At 39.7% G+C, this 19,542-nt stretch overlaps 4 protein-coding genes across 7 annotated transcripts in view; 3 read left to right on the forward strand and 1 right to left on the reverse strand.

Annotated features, from left to right (window-relative positions):
* The window catches only part of LOC123985222 (fibroblast growth factor 6-like), a 3,249-nt gene extending 1,541 nt beyond the window's left edge, over positions 1-1,708 (forward strand). The window contains exon 3 of the mRNA XM_046072665.1: positions 1,595-1,708. Coding sequence (XP_045928621.1) covers positions 1,595-1,708 — 114 coding nt within the window. The remainder of the gene's footprint in view (positions 1-1,594) is intronic.
* Positions 1,709-1,803: 95 nt separating this feature from the next.
* Positions 1,804-5,057, forward strand: LOC123984926 (fibroblast growth factor 6-like). Its single transcript, XM_046072193.1, has 3 exons — positions 1,804-2,146; positions 2,650-2,753; positions 4,778-5,057. The coding sequence occupies exons 1-3, from the start codon at positions 1,804-1,806 to the stop codon at positions 4,952-4,954; spliced, it is 624 nt and encodes a 207-aa protein (XP_045928149.1). The 3' UTR covers positions 4,955-5,057.
* A 4,992-nt stretch (positions 5,058-10,049) lies between these two features.
* On the forward strand, positions 10,050-11,711 carry fgf23 (fibroblast growth factor 23). Its single transcript, XM_046072476.1, has 3 exons — positions 10,050-10,284; positions 10,396-10,499; positions 11,265-11,711. Exons 1-3 carry the CDS (start codon positions 10,050-10,052, stop codon positions 11,709-11,711), a joined length of 786 nt encoding a protein of 261 aa, XP_045928432.1.
* Positions 11,712-12,579: 868 nt separating this feature from the next.
* Positions 12,580-18,845, reverse strand: tigarb (TP53 induced glycolysis regulatory phosphatase b). 4 transcript variants are annotated; one of them, XM_046071723.1, is made up of 6 exons: positions 18,718-18,845; positions 18,370-18,407; positions 17,827-17,948; positions 16,379-16,456; positions 16,162-16,272; positions 12,580-15,122 (listed from the first exon to the last, which is right to left on the reverse strand). In XM_046071723.1, the coding sequence occupies exons 1-6, from the start codon at positions 18,828-18,830 to the stop codon at positions 14,682-14,684; spliced, it is 903 nt and encodes a 300-aa protein (XP_045927679.1). In that variant the 5' UTR covers positions 18,831-18,845; the 3' UTR covers positions 12,580-14,681. The 4 variants fall into 4 exon arrangements, with proteins under 4 accessions (XP_045927679.1, XP_045927682.1, XP_045927680.1 ...); XM_046071726.1 differs by having other exon boundaries at positions 18,791-18,809; XM_046071724.1 differs by lacking the exon at positions 18,718-18,845 and adding an exon at positions 18,615-18,701.
* Between the last annotated feature and the right edge of the window lie 697 nt (positions 18,846-19,542).

Raw genomic sequence — 19,542 nt, forward strand, 5'->3', positions numbered from 1 at the left:
TATAAGTGAAAGGTAAAGCAGAAAATAACTTTTTGTAAATTTTTCTAAAGTAAATTGGTGATTTTCACTCTATTACAATCACCATTTGCAGGCATTTCTCATGTTTCCTATGCCACATTATTTCTTGACCTGTGCAATAACCAAAACAATGCCATGTATTTGATTCATGGAGGTTATATTATTCTGTTAGTTGCAGGATGTGTTACTTACAATAATAACTCGCAATCTGAGCATGGCAAAATATCTGGTTATGTAAACTTCCTGAACAAACGGCTAAGGAAGTGTCAGACAGAATTGCCACTTGCTCTCCTGTGACTGGCTGTGACTGTTTTTACACCTTCCTTCTAAATAAGGCAGCAGGCTGCCAGGACATATGACTACCGTCCCGATTTGGGTTCTGGACACAGTATCCATCCATCCATCCCATGATTGCTCAACACCAATGAAAGTCACACACACACAGACACACACCCTCCCCTCCTGCAGGTCTCCCATGTGAGGAAGAGCTGCATCAGGTCAGCCACAATTAGCCAGGAAGACTGAAAAAATAGGCTAGTTTGCTTTCAAAATAAAAGCTCACAATGTCACAGCTTGGGGAAAATATTGGGGACTTGTAACCATAAATTCATTAGAGATTATTTTAGCGACATTCATAGACTATAATATATCTTCTAGATACATTTTTGTGATATGAAAATGTCATTTAGAAGAAAATACTGTTCGTGTTTCATTGCCTTTAATGTTTAAGTTAAAAAGTTATACCTATTCCAACCTTGAATACTGTCTCACAATTAATTACATTAACAGTCTGAAAGTAGTTTGATTAATTGTCTATGAAATGTCCAAAAATAATATAAAATGCCCATGTTTAGAAAGTATTCAAATGTCTTGTTTTGACCAACCAAAGGCCTTTAACCCCAGCTTCTACAGTGGGGCTGGCCAGAAAATCAGACTGCAGTTTTACTGGACAGCTCTGAAGTCAAATAGTGTTTGCTGTCACTCTGTTTTATCCTTTACTAAACTTTCACTGAACTTTATTATTTTAAGCTAAATGTATTCATATTGCTCCTTTTCTTTTCAAATGTATGGGTGACAAATTGAAGTAAAAACCATGTGTCTTAGTAGGTATCTAAGGTTGCTGGTGCTTTGTTTGGAATAATTTCTTAAGGTTTTTCCTTGAATGTGTAGATATTTAATTGGGTTTGGAGGTTTTGGGAGATGAGGTGATGTGGGGACTCACTGGAGCATGTGATAGGCTACTTGTAAGAGTTAGGACACAGGTGGCCGATAAGGATTTTGTTTTTGTTTTGTTTTTTGAAAAGCACCACGGGAAACGCTTCTTCTTATTACATCCGGCTTGTTTAACGCTGATGTGAAGGTGCAGCACCCCCCATCATTCCTATCAGATCTGCTGCTGCTGGGGTCCTGTAACTCTCTCTCTCCTCCTCCTCCTCCTCCTCCCATCTCCTACTTTTGATGGGGGGTGCAGCGGTGAAGTCACAGTGATGTCATTTTAGGATGTGAGAGTCGAGCAAGGTGAGCTGGTTTTGCAGTGAGTGGTGTGTCCCCTCCACGGCCAGCGTTGCCTGTACAGAGGCGCGGAGCGGCGAAAGATGATCATCGCCACCGGCACCAATTCAAGCTCCGACGCGCTCTGTCCCTCTCCTTCTGCTCAGATCTCGGGCTATGGGGCCTTGATCTGCCTTGATCCCGAAATAAGCCTTTACCACCACCATGCCAAAGGGCAAAAAATAAGAAGAGTTGCATTTCTAGGGCAGGTGACTTGCCCCAAAGGTAAACTGGATGGCCGTTGCGAAAAGGTGCCTCTACAGTATGCCCCGTGGGGCCAGGACGCACTGGACGCTGCCAGCAGTTATTGTACTGTGGACTTCTCTCTGGGGGATCGTTTCATCTTATCCGATTCCGAGCAGGACTAATGCGACTTTTTTGGAAAAGAAGTGGGAGACCCTCTTCTCTCGCTCCTATCTGGGTATAGCGGGGGGGAAATCGGAATTGAACTGGGAGAGTGACTATTTGCAGGGCATCAAAAGAGTGCGACGACTGTACTGCAACGTGGGCATTGGGTTTCACCTGCAGGTGCTCCCGGATGGCAGGATAAGCGGTGCACACAATGAGAACCAATACAGTGAGTTGCATCCGTCAAAGCGCAGGACCCGAAAAAAGCGGCGTAACCTTATGCGCAGGCTGTGTAAAAGTTAGAGCGGGTCACTTGTCTTGCATGATATTTAATAAGAGGTGTCGGCATGGTTGAAAGTTTCCGAAAGCAAAAACAGTGTACTGAGCCTTACATCCGTGCAGTGCGAAATATCCTCCCAAGCCAAAAACATGACATGAATGCTGGGACCCAGTTTAGACGCTAACTTATTTTTACCCTGCGTCCCGCTACAGCAGGACACACACAAGCAGATCCACAGTCAGCACGCTGTAAACTACACTAACAGGGCATCTTAATGTTTAAAGTGGAAATAGGTTGATATTCCAAAGGGCTAATTGAGCAGAGAGAGCATCATCCAGTCGCAATGCACCTGCAAGGTTACACCCATCACTGCTGCATTGGCCAGTTACACGACTTTTTCCCCAGTCGCAGTGAGACACTGTCTTTGCTTTCTAACACTGTGTTTCGTTTAGGTCTAATAGAGATCTCCACCGTGGACCGAGGAGTGATCAGCCTGTTCGGAGTGAGGAGTGAGCTGTTTGTCGCAATGAACAGCAGGGGAAGGTTATACGGAACGGTACGTTGGTGCGCAACTCCTTTGGCTCTGTCTCACACACACACATACACGTACACACGCGCGCGCGCATCCTGCTCAGTGTAAGATGAGTTCATGTAGCTGCTGCATCCGTAGGTTTATGAGTACTGTTGTGTTATTAATATGCTCTGATGATAGGGGGTTTCACAGCGAAGTCCAAGGAGTCCCATTGGAGAATGCTTTAGTATTCACATCCTGTACTCAAGTAAAATTAGCAATACCACAGTATAAAAGTACTAAATTACAAGTAAAACTGCACTCAAAATTGAACTGAACTAAAAGTGCATAAGTATTATAAACAAAGAGTAAAAGTAGCTTACTCATTATGCAGTGGATTGGCCAATGTCAGTGTGTGTTAATATATATTAATCGAATAGACTGTTACATGTAAGCAGCATTTTTATATGTAGCTGGTCCAGAGGGAGCAAAGTTTAACTAATTTATACACATTGAGGGTAGTTACATTTTTAACTGCATGATATTTTATGAACATGTGGTTTTTATGTAAAATCTTAATTTGCAAAGTAAAAAGTTCAATACAGAATGTAAAATGTAGCTTGAAATGGAGGTAATCAAGTAAAGTACCTCAAAATTGTGCTTAAGTACTTGTGTACATAGTTAGATTCCACCACTGGAATCTGTACATTTATATATTTTGTTTATCAAAGCAGATGAAACTTTGCCCCTACACTGAACGTTAATCTGCCACAGCTGCTAGTTAACAGTCAAAACAATAAGTGAACATTTCCTGATTAAAACCAACAGCAGGACAAACATTTCACATCGCTGTGGCCTGTCTTTAAAGCCCAATTATGACCTACAGTCTAACATCTTTAGATTACAAGAAAAGTGATTTTTTAAAATGTACAGTATCTGTATATTTAGGAGCCATCAGTGGGTTTTTGACCAAGAATTTCCTTAAATTCCTATTTAAGTTTTCTATCATGCATGTTTAAAAAATCACTATAAAAACATAAAAGGCTGTTTCTACAGTAGTCTACAGTGGATACATTATAGATACAATATACAGCGTATAAAGTACTTGATATAGTATTCATTTAAATTACTGTCCTGCTGGTTTGTAATGAGCCTCTGGGATGAGTTTATTTCGCTTAATTAAAAAGAGACCATTGTGTAGCTCGTAGGTGACTGTAAAATAAATGATGGTATTATTCAAAAATTAGATTAGAGGATCCATCAGCTTTACGCAGGGCTGGATATCAATGCTTTTTTGCTAGTGTTGAGGATTTGAAATACCGAAATATACTTGCTCAGATTCATACCCTTTTCTTTTATTACTCTTTGATGAGATGTTTTCTGATTTAAATCATACTATTGTCAGTTTAAAACTAACTTTAACTTCTTTTTTTTTTGCAGAGTTGTTTTATGGCTGCTTGTGTTTGATAAACATTTGAGAAGTTGAGCTTTATTTTGTTAAATAAAAATAAAAATGTCCTTTCAATATCTTACTTTTAGGAAAATATATATTGTTTACTAAGTATTGTATTGACACTAATATAAGAAGATGTCAAAGTATACACTCCTATGGTTGTAATAAAGGATATAAAACTACATTTATTTTTTTCAAATGTGGTCAGAAATATGCATTTTATAGAGTACAGTGTATCAAACTTTCTGAGCTTTTACTCAACCATAATGTGTTTCCTAATGCTGTACATATGGTTTAGCATTTGATTAAAGATAATTTAGTTGCACTTCTTCTTTGAGTTAGTTGGAATATTAATTTTTTTTAAATATTTTCTGGTTGGCCCACCTGGGATTATGTTATGAGTTCAGCAGTAAAAGCAGGGTGCTGGTATCTGAATTTGAAAGGGGCATTTCTTTTGCAACAACATGCCACCTCCTCCAGTTTCCCTTAAAGCATGCTTTGTAGGCAGGCTGTCTGCCAAAGTAAAGGTCACGTGGAAACCATGCATATGTTGTGATGTTCATTCTGTGTCTGTCATTTACTGACTCTCTCTCTCTCATTTGTTGGGCATTTTTAGAGAGTCTTCGTGGATGAGTGCAAGTTCAAGGAGACTTTGCTGCCCAACAACTACAACGCCTATGAGTCTTTTGTTTACAAGGGCTTCTATATCGCCCTCAGCAAGCATGGCCGCGTAAAGAGAGGCAACAAGGCCACCACCGCCATGACTGTCACACATTTCCTCCCACGGCTATGAGAGAAACTGGCAATAACTCAGTCATTTGCACATGTGGATGTTCTTCCAGGTAACATAGAAATGCAGAGTCACAATAAACACACCGATGGACTGCGAAAGAAAACACAAATATTTATTCTGTTTATATATATGTATATTTGGATAGCTATCTTTGTATATGTACTGTGCTGCTTATTGTTTTTATGGATGGGGAGAGTTGAAGCCTTTGCCTGTCTCACTTTACCTTGGTGCTTGCTGTATCTGAACGATGTGTCACTTCCTTTTTTGAGATGGACGATGAGCTATATCCTGTGCTTTTAAAGAGTGAAATGAATACTTTTTATTACCTCAAAGAACCACTTTACTAGATTAAGGGATGCATGGGCTTCTGCTCAAATATCTGCTGAGTTTATAATTTCTTGCAAACCTTTGAGCGCTTGATGGCTCCCTGCTCGATTATCTATGTCCGGCAGTGGGGGAAACTTAAATGCACTACCTTTGCTGCACGATTTAAAGGTGCCTTGGTGTTCCCACTTGTGGCCCCCTTAAACTTGCATGTAAGAGACACCCGCTGGAGTCAGAAATAGGGCTGACGCTCCAAAGAGGGCCTCGGGGGTGGGGGGGACTATCTCTGGTTTATTTTCTTTTCTGTAATTAGATCGATTAAGTAATATACAATCTGTGGTCGAGACCAGAGAATGGTCAGCCATAGAGACTGGCTCACGGCCATGAGTTTGACTGTGTGGCATCGCCAGCAAATAAACAGGGTGGACTACTTATCTATCCAAGCATGGAGAACATTTTTGTTAGGACCTGGCTTGCGCCTGCACAACAATCGACTGAAGGGATAGATTGTGAGCGCACAGTAGAAACGTACCTGCACATTGTCTTTGAACAGAGATCTTACAGTAAAGTAGGTTGCTGTTTTTGAATCGCAAAGCTTTAGCTGCTGTTGAAAATGATGTCTACTGTCCATGAAACCAATGAAAAACAGTGTAAATAGTTGCAAGTGTAAAAGAAGAATTCAGGAGCTTTTTACGCTGCTTTGTCGCAGTTGCCTGAACGAGGCAAAAAGAGTTCAGGTTGCACAGTTAACCATCGATGATGGTGCCTAAATGTTTCAGTAAGAATCGTTCCCACATGTTTGTCTTCTCTTTCAATTTATCTTTGTGTGTTTTTGGTGGAGTATGTGCGGGCCCTGGGCCATATCCCCCCACTTGTCTGTGTGCTCTGCAGCAGCACTGCAGTGGCAGCGAGGTGTTGGGAGCTGGAGGCAGATAGTTTTAAATTAAATTAAATTATGGACAAGTCAATCTTGTGCCCCAAAGGACTCAAGGACAGTGCAGTTGGTGGACTGGATGCATGCTATAAGAAATGTCCTCACTTCTGTCTTTTTTTACATTTTGGGGTAAAACATATGCATAGAAGGCCAGAAAGTTAATATATAATAGGATATTCATAAATATTAGTATGCATAGTGGCAGTTTGTTTACAAAGCTGAGGATGTACCATGCTTTGTGTACTTTTTGCTATAATGTGGACTAATATATAGATAATGTCTTGTTACATATTCCAATGATGTTTTTCTTGCTTCACTTTGTTTCTGAGAGCCTTACAGCGTGCATCTACCCATGTAGCTTCTGCAGCTGTTTACTTGAAAACTTGCTTCACCATCAGCCTCCATCCGTTCTTGCGTTCCGAGAGGAAGCAGGACTATTTAAATCCAGGACAGACGTATGTGCGGGAGCCGGCCCACTGTCTTTGTTGTTCGTCAAACCCCCCTGCAGGAATGTGGATCTGCCAGGATGACAGGCAGCCTCTCACATACCTGAGTGCCCCCCCCTTCTTAGCTCTGTCAGCCCTCACCACCCACCTCTGCCTGTCCGTTACCCCTCTCACCCGCTGCAGGCAGGACCTTGGGATTCCAGCTGTAACCCAGGAGCTTCCTCCTCTCCTTTCAGCCTTTTTTAGTTCAAGGTCAGAGTCACAGACTAGCTTTGGCCCTAACCCCAGAGTCCAGGGTGGTCGGCTATATGGCTCATACCGTTTCCATGAAATAGGAATTTAAAGTATCTTTTTCATGCAGGAAGTACTTTATTTTATGCTTAAATGCAATATAATTGAGTAAACTGGTGGCTTTAGAGTTTCTCTTAAACTGACTGGAAGCTCTTATAGCTCCTAAATGAACCCTGCTTCACAATCTGCAATCATGTTTAAACAATCCTACTTTATGAAGTTAGAGCCTAACCTCTTTAAAATGCAGCTCCACAAAATGCTGTCCCCTCCCCTTTCCAAGTACTTGTGTTGGGATATTTCTGGGGAGGGGACATCTGCAGAGTTAATGCAGTGTGCGAGGAGCAGAGTCACGCAGAGCCTCACCTCTCCTGCTGCACTCCAATCCTGCAGGACAGCACCCCAGCCATCCTCAGGGTGTGCCCTCTGCTGCTGCTGCTGCTGGGCACTGCCCCGACCCCAAACACCTTATACCACATACTGACACAGTATCACCTGCTGCTCAGCTGTCTATGGCGCACAGATCAATTCATAACAGTATTTTTTAAATAAATCTCTAGCTCTTTTTTGTTCCAAGGACATTTTCTATTTCCTGCTAAAGTGATGCAACACAGCAGAGCAAATGTATCTGGAGCTTGGCTCAAACGAAAAGACTTGCAGTTGTAAATGAGGCTGCATGAAATACCACTGATGCACATTTCATGTTGGGAGAAAATGGTCATCATTTTTGGCTGAGGTAGCATATAAAAAAACAAATCTTATGTTTTCAGCATTTTCAACTGAGGAAGGTGTGGAAGTGAACCTTGCGCATGCACAGCAATGAGCACTTCTCTTGCCTACCTCACAGTCAAGATGTCTGCTGTCACTAGCAGCATCTTGATTAAAAGCTAGCGTCAAGAAGTAGAGCTGGATCCCTAAAAGAGTGAAGGTCTGTGTCAAAAACAAAAAGCTCCTCCTTTCAGCTTTGACCAAAAAATGTTATCCAGATTTATCTGTCGTCTCTTTTTTTTTTTTCCACAGCTTATCATAGATCAAATTTGAATTAATTCAAGGTGAGGAATATCTTTTTTTATAATGTTTAATGTAATATTAGCATGCCAGAGCCCCAAACTTAATTAGGGGTGTGTGCTTCATGTGTTTTTTAACTCCTGCTCTAAAAGGGAGTGAGCCTCCACTGTATTCCTCTCATCTCTGTTTTCATATACCTCACCCTCTGCCTTAGTTTTGGTTTGCTGATGACTGTAAATTAAGACGAAACAAACTTCAGTTATTTGTTTCTGAAAACAGACAATGCTAATAAGGATATTAAAGTTTTTTCCTTTTATTTTTGTACGTATGTGCTGTGCACAGCAGTCTACTGTATTCCTGAGATAACAATAAAAGTTTTTTTTTTAACTGCTTGCTTCTAAAGTGTCTTTCTCTCTGTTGGACCAGCTGAACTCTGATGTCATGTGGCACCATTTACTCAAGTAAAAGTACCAGTACAGCAATATAAAAACACAAAAGTCCTGCATTCAAAATCCTACTTCAATGAAAGTGCAAAAGTATTCTCAGTCAAAAGTATTCCAACAGATATTTGAAAGTAGTGTTAATACATATGCATCAATGTAAAAGTACTGTTGTAGCTTCTTGAAGTGGAGCTAGGCCTAACTACCACAGATGCAGTTAGCTAATTTGGTCTGGTGTTTCCCAACCTATGGGACCCGCCCCTCCAAAGGGTCACAAGATAAATCTGAGGGGTCATAAAATGATTTATGTGGCAGGAAAGAAGGGGAAAAAAGTTTTGCTACACACATTTATGTTCTACCTCTTTGGGACTTGAACAATTATTTAGATGAAACCATGCTTACTAGCTTATGGGGGAAATCAAATATGAAACATCCCTTACAAGGGCCCCCAGCTACACTGCTTTTTGTAAGGTGTCATGGGTTGGGAACCACTGGTTTAATCTTTAATAAAGAATTAAATTTATAAGATTATCATATACTTCTTCATGTAAATCTATAAGCAACCAGTAACTTTAGCTGTCAGATAAATGTAGTGAAGTGAAAATGGAGAAGTATTAAGTAGCATACAATAGAAATATTCAAGTGCATAAAGTACAAGAACCTCAAAATTAAACTTAAGTACAGCATTTGAGTATATGCAAAACCGGTTACTTTGGTTTATGTGTAACCTTTTTTGTGTGTGTTTTGCAAATTTATGGTTGAACTGCTCTAAATTACCCAGCTTTTCTACATTTGGAAGTGGGGTTTGAGTTTAATTAACATGACATTTTTTTAAGAGAACCTGTTGAAAAGTTCTCATGGATTCCCAAAGACAAGATCCAGTTTCAGGAGTATTCATACTGGTGTACAGTTTAATGAGTCCTATGCTGGAAGTACAACGTCCAAAAATAGTTTGGCCAGTCAAATGTAATTTACCAGTCTCCCAGTAAAACCACACTAAATAAGGGAGTGGCGCCCTCTGCTGGTGACATGGTGAAAATGTTGAGGTGGGAAAGTGCGTAAAAGCAGCCCTGAACTAACTTCAGACTAGACGTCCAATTCAAAAATATTTAATATGACGCTTAATTAATTACGAATCAATTCCTTAATCAATGATTCTAGGGTTTGCACGAATTGGAAACGTCCATTTAAGTAAGTCAGAACTATCAGTATATTTTATCCCTGATTTAATTAACACATGTTTTAACACGAGTCACACTATCTTTTTGTTTACTTTTTTCTGTCTTTTTTTAGATTGCCCAATGCACCATGTTTCCAGGCTGAACAAAAAAACCCGACCCAGTGGTCTCTGGACCATTAGGAAATAGTCTTAGAAAATAGAATAATTAAGGTGGATGAGTCAAGACCTGTCACCAAAAATAAGAGTCCTGTCTGACCAACAACATTGGGATAAACAGACAGAGGTGGAAGTGGCCCTTCCGCTGCAGCAAACCCGCACATCTGCTTTGGGGGCGAGTTTCTTTTTTTTACGCAAAGGATGTGAGCAGGAGTGGCACTCGGTGGGCTTTAAATAGGAACTGTCTCCAAACGTTGGGACAACAGAGCATCTGAAAACTTCCAGCAGCTCACAGTGGAAACCACCGGTTTGCTCCAGGATGGACGTCAACAGCAGATTGGGGATGAGGGACACTGTGCTGGCGCTTTTACTCGCTGTACTCCAGGGATTTCCTCTCGGTGAAACGGCCCCGAACCCGTCGCCGCTGGTTGGATCCAACTGGGGGAACCCAAGGAGATATGTTCACCTGCAGACATCCACAGAACTCAACAACTTCTACTTGGAGATCAGATTAGATGGCACTGTGCGCAAAACTACAGTCAGGAGTTCATATAGTAAGATATGCCTTCCTCTTTTTCAAAACTGTCCGTTTAATTTTTGTAATATGGCAATATGAAGGTCTGTCTTTAACAATCTAATGCCCCATTGCCCTTTCTTCCCGGCAGGTGTGATTTTACTGAAAGCTGAAACAAGAGAGCGCATTGCCATCCTGGGCGTCAAAAGTAGCCGTTACCTGTGTATGGATTTGGAGGGCAACCCATTCAGCTCTGTAAGCATATGTGTATATGATTGTAACTATTAATTCAATCGATTTCCCAAACTAAACCTTTACTTTTGAGTTCGTCGTTCATCGTTTTTGCCCTCTGTCTTAATTTTACGCACGAACGTCCTGCCACCTTAGAATATCTTAACATCAATTTACTTGATTATTTTTAATCACTCAGCAGGACTATTGTTACTAACTGAATCGATCCCGTAAACGGTTGCTTTGTGTTCATATTTGGCATCATTGTGGGTTTTTAGGGATATTTTTTAACACTGCTTTCTATCCTTTACGCACAAGAACTACTGAAACTAGGTTGTTTAAACTTGACTTTAATCACTGGATTTATTTTTGATGATTTCACTGATATAAAGTAAACAAACTGCTAAGAGTGGCGACGCTATTTCACTTCTAGAAAGCACTTTCACTTCTTAATAGTAGACTAGTTCCTTAAAACAAAGAGACGATTAAAAAAGAGAGAGACAAAGTACCGAACCAAGACAGAAGGGAAATCACTGGAAATGAACACTGAGGAATTTATCTTCACCCTACCTTTATGTGCAATATTCTCGTGTGTTTTTGCAAAATAATTAAAATGGATTTACTTCATAAAATCTTTTTAAGTCGGGCATTTTCGGGCAGTAGCCTATTTAGAGATGATGACATTTTTCTGAAAAGATTGCTAAAGTTGACAAAACTGGTCTTTAACATCTTGCTGAAAAACTAGGATATTCCAATATTGTAGTTTAATTTTCTCCCTCTCCCATTCAGCCTACCTGCCTCAGGGATGACTGCCTGTTCAACCACAAACTTCTGGAAAATAACCGGGACGTGTACTACTCTAGCCGGACCGGCATCCTATTTAACCTGGAGGGATCCCGGCAGGTGTTCACAGCTGGCCAGAACCTGCCGCAGACCTCCCTCTTCCTGCCCAAGAAGAACACGGTTCCGCTGGAGCGTCTCCTGCTGCACAGGGAGAAGAGGAATCAGGCGGTGGATCCCTCCGACCCGCACAACGTCTACTTGGGTCAGACCGAGGAGGGCTCGGACTCTCGGGCCGTGCCGGAGGACGACGCCGACTTGGAGGTGGAGGTGGAGGCCGGGGACGATGGTGGCAACGTGTCCCGGGAGACGCCGCTGGCTCTGTCGACCCACGACCCCTGGAATGTGCACTCGTCCAACCCGGCCAGCCCCCGGAGCACCGGGACCATGGGGTGATTTTAATGGTGACTGATACGGATGTTCCAAGGTGGGGGGCTGTCTTAACCTTTGTCTAACGAAGTCAAAGATTAACCTTGTAGTTTATGATCATATGGGAGAAAAAAGCATTAACAGACTTTATTTTGAGAGCATTCAGGTTTCAAACTGACCAGGCCTACAAAACATTAGACCTGCTTGCACCCCCCCTTTTGCACAATTTATAGTGTTAAAAATCTATTCTTTGTGCATCTCCTGCTTTGAGATCACTGCCAATGTAGTATGTTAAATCAATAAGGGATAGGTGTTTTATCTGCATCCATCTCATCAATAATGATTATTTTGTATGGTGATAAATGTGGACAGGGATTTCACAGTGTAGGCCTATCATCTAACAGTTTTGTTAGATGATAGGCCTACATACTTCTCCTCAGAAACAGATTACTGAAAAATAATTTTTTGTTCTGCATGAGCCAAGATTAGTGATCCAAATCCTTTTCCCATCCATTAGTTCTCTCACTGAGCTATAGCTTAAATGAGAAATTGCAGGTATGCAGGAATATAAGAAAAGCAAACAAAGCCATAGCAACTAATAATCCCAACACTAGAGACTAGTCAGCATGTGTACCTTTTTTTGTGTGGTCTCTTCTCCTTGAGGTTTTTACAGCTGGTCTGAGAACCCCACATTTCAAAGTGACATGGATGTTATCTCAAGACAGAAGCCTAACTTAGCCTTAACCTCTGGATGACTGAAGGCCATGTCTACTGAGGTGAAACTAGGCAGGCGTTATTTTAAACCACAATAGCCCAAACATGAATATAATTAAGTTGCATTTAGTAATGTTAAGGTTAAGTTTTGCCTATATTTGAAAGTCCTAAGTTTACTGAGTTGGATATAGAAGATTTGAAGTTTGTTTATTGTCATATTTTGAACGTACAAACAGCAATTCCAAAAACTTCTCAAAACCACAGATCACCACAGATTACAGTTATGTATCTGTATCTAATTCATGACTTGAAGGAATATAACTACAGGGTAAACACCCTTTACAGAGCAGTACTCTTGATATCAAATCTGAACTCGGGTGATTTTTACAGGTGCTGAGCACCACCAGCAAACACAAAAACCGGTCCCAATGAGTATTTATTTATTTAATGCCATTCCTTTATTGTTATTTATGGTATTTATAAGGATGCTTCACAGTAAATATAGCCTGCATATAAAGAAAACATGGCTTGTCTTTGAATGTATGAGTTGGAGTTGTGGACGGGGTGTTGCTTGAATTTAGGACAAAATAAACTAATAAAGGAAACATGTATTGTGTTGTTTTTTTTTATGCTAACCTCTATAGCAGTGAATTTCCAAACTTTGGTGTTCCAGCACTCTGTGTCTGACAGGAAGTCATGAATGTGCTTAACACTGACCCAGTTACTAAGCTGTTCTGCTCATTAGTATCCTGCACTGTCACCTCTTCCCCTTAATTAGCAAACAGGTACATGCGTTGCATCTGAGTCATGTCACTCTAAAAATACACTTAGTGCCATTTTTACTGTAACTAACTGTTAAATAGGTCCACTGTTAATTGGTAATGGCACCAATTAACCTTTGACCTTTTAACAGAATAGTTTGACATTTAGAGAAATAACATAGAAAAAACAGGGAAATACACCTCCGCTGTTGCCAAGGAAGCAACACAGACTCCAGGAAGTTAGCCAGTAAAACAGCCACTGCTTATTTTTACACATTGTTTTGTTATTTTTGAACAATACATAACTTGTTAATTAGTTAGCTTTAGAAGAGCTGGTAGGCGGAACTTCAGCCAGACCCTGGCTAGCGGTTTCCCTGTTTCCAGTCTTTGTGCTAAGCTACGCTAAGCGACTGCTGGCTCCCTTAGAATGGTGTCAAGTTAAGCATATTTCGCTTTAAAGGTCAGCTGTTAACTCTACCCATGGACATAAGACATTTTTCTGATGCAGCACTAGCAGCACCATATTGAAGCTCCTTGAAAGCTCTTCATAGTCCAGTAGTGACGGCAGTTCAGGGCCCCAGGGTGCCTAAACTTTTTACAGTCACTCAGGATGAGAGAAAACTGTTGTTGAAGATGAACATGAAAAACTAAGCCTCTTTTTGTCTGTTAAACTGAGAGACTTTAATATCAGGTGCATGATGTGTTGTTTTAACACAATTACTGGATAAGAATTTAGTGAATGTGAATCCATCAACATGTGGCAATGAGCAGAATATACATTACATCTATGCAGTCTGTAGTGATAAATATAAACGAACACCCAAATGAAAAAAAATGAATAAATGGGACTTAGTTGGTAGAGTGAGCGCTCCATGTACAAGGTTGACTCAAATCCAGCCTGTGGCCTTTGCGACGTGTCAAAATATTTTTTAAAAAATGTATTAATACCATGAAACACATCCATAAAACCTCAATGGGATAGGTGCTGTAAACGAAAAGAATTATCTGTTGTTAACCTATAGCACCCAATTTCTTGTTTATATTAAATTAGTGATTAGTGATGTCATATTGTATTGCACAAGTAAAACGGGCAGCACCACAATTGCAACAAAGGACATGATCAACTTCAAAATGCCACACCTACTGACAGTGTTCAATAATACATTAAATAGAGACTGACTTTGGTATACCATAATAAAATAAGATAAATAAAAAGAACAGCATTAAAAAAAGTACGAGTCCTTACTGGGCTACAGAAAGGACTCATAATTCAGAGGAAAATGAGGTTGTTTGATAGTACAGTACTGCACAATTATTTTCACTACTGATCCACAATAAAACGCTATTGAATATTGAGAAAACTTAATTTACTATGTGCATTGTTGTATTCAGTTACCTGTGGTAACTTTGAGGCCTTTGCCTCTTATTTCCCTTTAGTGTTCATGATTGTTCCTCAATCAGTCAAAAACTGTGTGCATATGCACACAAACAGTACTCCATACATAAAACTTCTATCTTTCTCTTAACACTTTTTAGCAGTTGGGAGGTTTTCCAGGTGATCCTTCCTGTTGGTAAAGCAGCAGCGAGCTGCAGTGAGGACCGGGCCGGACTCGGACTGGCTCAGAGTGAGAATGAAGCGACTGACGCCCGTGTTTGGACAGGGTGAAAACAGCTGCGACATCTTCACCCCTGCGGGCAGAGAGCACTTTAAGTCCTCTACAAGGTGCTTGATGGCTACATGGATGTAAGCGCCGTGGCTCACGACCAGAACGTGGACCGGCACTCCCTGGAGACCGTCGTCAGCCGAACCACCACGAGCGACGCCTGAGGCGGCAGCTGCAGTCCCATTGGCGGCGTCTCCAGCTTCTGATGCTTCTGCAGAGGCATCTGGTCTTGACCCGCCGTGTTGATCCAACATTTGCTTGAAAAGCACTTTCAGGAATCTTTTGAATCGCAGCTTCACCTGGAAGCAAGGTGACAGTGAACCGGAGGCAAGAGGTGAAGGTTCAAACCAAAACGAATCCTTAACACTAGCAGGTTTGAGAGGGTGTTCTGTCTGAATCTCTTTTTGCTATCTGTCAGCTATAGTTTTCTTTAAATACTTTTGTCCTTGTACATATTGTATATAGCTGAAATGGTATGTTGATTAATCAGTTACTTGATCGACACACCAATTATTAGCGATACGACTGATTCATGCAAGTATCCAAAATGTTCTGTTTGCAGCTTCTCCAAGTGAGGATTTGCTGTTTTTTTTCTGTTTTCTATCATTGTGAACTGAATATCTTTGAGTTTTGAAATGTTTTGTTGGACAAAACAAGATATTTCAATACATCGCCCTGGAATTTTTTAGTGAAAAAATTACCAGCATTTGGATAAGGTGAAGAAGTAGGCCCACATTGTCGCTGTGCAGTGATAACCATACACCCATCAGCCATAACATTATGAAGACCTGCTGGTCGTAATGTAGGTTTCCCTTTTGCCGCCAAGACAGCCCTGACCCGTCAAGGCATGGACTCCACTGTGTATTTCTGACATATTTCTATCAGAACCAGGATCAGCTTTTTCAACAATTTAACCTAGAGTAGCTCGTCTGTTGGATCGGGCCACAAGATTGGTGTGTATCACCATATTTTCAGACACACTGATTGATTAAAAACTTCCTCTTAGGCTTATACAACACCCTCAAAATGAATTAACAATGCTTAATCTTCTTATTTCATGAAATTGGCATTATTGAGATATGTCATTAAACAATAACGACACGCACACAGCAATTAGCTTCAGGGCTTTCCACATTACCCTTTGTAAGTAATATAAAAAAAGTCAACAACACTGACTTTTGCAATTTTTATCTGAGTTTGAAATGCAATATATAAAATGGGCACTAAATGGCGCTGTTGCACAATCAATGCTCTTGACCTTGAGTTTTAAAGCAAGTTTTCAACTTTTTAAAAAACATTATGGTAAAATCACTTTCCAAATGATGACTCCTGACTCACCTGGTCTAAAGTCTCTCCTCCTGGAGGGGTGTAGTCACGACACGACTGGCCAGCAGCGTTGGCCATGTTCTTCAGATCCTCTTTGGGACGTCCTTCAGCAATGCCAAACCCCTGCATTAACAACGCAACCACAATTTAGAGCTCAGAAAGCAAACTAGCACACGACTATATTTAAAGGTTTAATATTTGGAAGCAGTACATAGACAACAGATCTTACCCTCTCTCTGAGTAACGGCTCCAAAATCATCTCCTTGCCAGAACAGTGAGTGTTGTTCCTCAAAATTATTTCAGCTGTCTAACAGAGGAAGTGTGATCTGGAAATTACTGACTCAATAAATGTGTAACTACCAAAAGAATCTGCCACATGTGGTCAAACTGAAAGGCCATTAATACATTACACAGGATGATGCATCAGTGAGTTAAAGACCACAGGGACATGAATGTGCACACAACTATTTCATATCTGGAAGTCTCTCACATTCATCCAGCTTTTCCCTTCACAATCAGGAGAAAAAAACAGCGACATTTTATTGATTTGACAGAATTAATTGTTCCTGATAAGAAATAAAGGAGCTACATATTTTCATGGCTCAATAGTTTACCATATTTATGTGTTTATAGACAAATACAGAGGTGATAAACACATGCCTATGAGCTTAACACAGGTTAATGTTTTAACTGTGAATGATGACAGTAAAGTCAGAAACTGGTACTCTGTATTACTTATCCTCCATTTACAAAAGCATCTTAAGGCTAAGATGCCTGTAGTTTTAGTGTATGAGCTAAGATCTTTGTAGCCTTAATATGCAGTTTTAAAAATACATAAGGACAGAGAGTTATGGAGGGAAATATTCACGCAAGAGTTAGTTAAAGAAAATGTGTGAGGTTTGGAATGACTTTACAAAAAAGGTCACTGATGTATGGCTGCTGCACAATGAAATTTCATTAACCCACATAAGAAGTTCCACCAACAATATATAAAATATCACCACATTTCATGTTCATACCCTATATAAGATCTTTATCTATAGAAGACCAATCCTTCAAGCCAAAGCCCATTCATTCCTACTGAAGATGCACATCTTTAAAAATGGGTCACAAATATATAGTCTCACTTTTAGAAAAGGATAAATGGTCTGGGCATAGTAGTTTACATCAAACATTACTCAAACAGGAGTAAACTGTGCATTTGTTGGGCTGTGAGTGCATGAGTATTCATAGCTGCAGGGCGGTGTACGTGGGATTGACTCAAAATGAACTACAGTGCCAAGGTTCAGTGTGGCAACTGTGTTGTGACAGTGTGGCACATTCATGTGTTTTCATTAGTTTTGGACAATTGTTTTTTTCATTGTTGGTCCTCTGAGGAATTTCTTGACAAAAAGAAAACTCTAGAATATCACCAGACATATCAGTTAATATTCCAACAGCACTACACGTAGATACAATAACAAATCTACATGATCTTACAGTGTATTAAGTCAATATAAACCACCTATTTTGCCACTATGCAAGTGGTAGGAGGGCTCTGACAGTTTTCTTTCACTGTCACCTAACCTGTGTGTGATATCCAGATGGTGGACCACTTGCCCAGCTGTTTCTGTTATAGTCATTTGCCTAAGTAACCCAACAACCCTGCCAAATTAAAAGTGAATGACTCTGCCTTACCTGTATGGCTCGTTGTAGGTTACTGGCAAACACATTGTTGAATGTGAGGTCACTGAGGTATCGTCCTACAGCCTCACCCTGCTGCACACCGGTTTCAGACAAGAGCATGTCCACACCTTGTCCTAAAAAACAGTGTATTCAGTCAATTTACACTGCAAGTTGATAATCCAGTCTACCAAAGTGTTGTAAATCATTGTTAAAAACACATCTTTTTTCTCTTTGGCATTTCCTTCAAGTTAACAAAGTTATTATCAATTTTATCATCATTATACATCATATGGTCTATGATATACTGTATATTCTAATTAATGTTTTTTTTTGCTGTACTTTTACCCTGTGAAGCTCCTTGGTTGTTTAAAGTGTGCTATATAAATAAAGTTGATATAGTTCAACATGGAACGCCCACAGGATTTCACCCCAGCTGTCTAGCTGAAATCATGCAACAGAAAATGTGAGGTGTTTTTATTTGTAATCATTGTTTCAATGACCATTATTTTGGTAGTTTCCCATTTGAGATGCAGCTTACAGACTTTAACAACGTACCTTGCAGCAGCTTTTCCCTGTTGTACCGTGTTTCCCCACTGTGTGAAAATATAACAATGAATTAGCTTAAACATATCAATCTGTGTAATGGTGACGACAAGCTAGTAGTTATGTCTATAAATAAACGGCTTGCAAAGACTGAAACACAATATAAATACTCGCTACGTTATTTGTTATAATCTTGTTTCGGCGTTTAACGTTACTCTAACCGTACAGCTACACATTCAGCCGCCATGCTTCATTACCACACACACAGGACAAACTGTTGCTGTAGGATACAGTCACATTATTCATGTTCAAGTCCTCTGAGGATATACAGGAAAATTAAGCCTTTAAATAATTACGTACTGTCGTACGAGCGTTAAACTAAATGTAAACATTTTCAGCAGCGGATCTCGTGTTACTTCCTCGTGGTCATCACCATTATCTGTAGTCATAGCTACGTAGCCTCGTGACGCCATCACGCAAATCAAATCGCATTGCAGAGCTGCGTTGAGAAAATATATTATCTGACCGAGCCTTCTTCTTATCATTACTATTTTAATTATTAGTAGTTTTGTTATTATTAGATACAAATAAAAGACAATCTTGAAAAAGAAAACTACTTATAAGGTATGTATATCGTTGTTTTTTTTCGTTATATAATTAATTAATATTTTCATTTTTACAACTTTGTATTGTGTGATAACTTGAATACAGTTGTATTATCATTTCATTTTTCATATATTACTTTTAATATTTTAGTCACTTTATTTTTCATTATTGTACTTTTGTTGATTCCCATTTGTATTGATACAATATAGATGCCATTGATGACATCGAACAATCAAGTGACTGTTATTTGATTGATTATTGCACACTTACACTTTAGATTATGTTTTTTGTCTGGTGTCCGGTTTATCAAGAAGATCTAGGAACGAAGTCATTTCATTAGAACTATTTTTTACTCTAAAACTAACAAACTTAAATTACACTGGAATTATTTAAAATAAGTCTATATGCAATAATCTGTGTTTATGTATTTATTACCCAAGTAAAATAAAGTTATCTGAAAAAAATAATCTGTATTCCTAAGCATTATATGCCTGTATGTATATAAGACACTTACAGTCATGTGTTGGCTAGTTTAGTTTTTTTTAATTTTGTAACAGATTTTATGAGGTTAATGATGTT

This window comes from Micropterus dolomieu, linkage group LG16 (assembly GCF_021292245.1).
Source record: "Micropterus dolomieu isolate WLL.071019.BEF.003 ecotype Adirondacks linkage group LG16, ASM2129224v1, whole genome shotgun sequence".
NCBI classification, from domain to species: Eukaryota; Metazoa; Chordata; class Actinopteri; order Centrarchiformes; family Centrarchidae; genus Micropterus; species Micropterus dolomieu.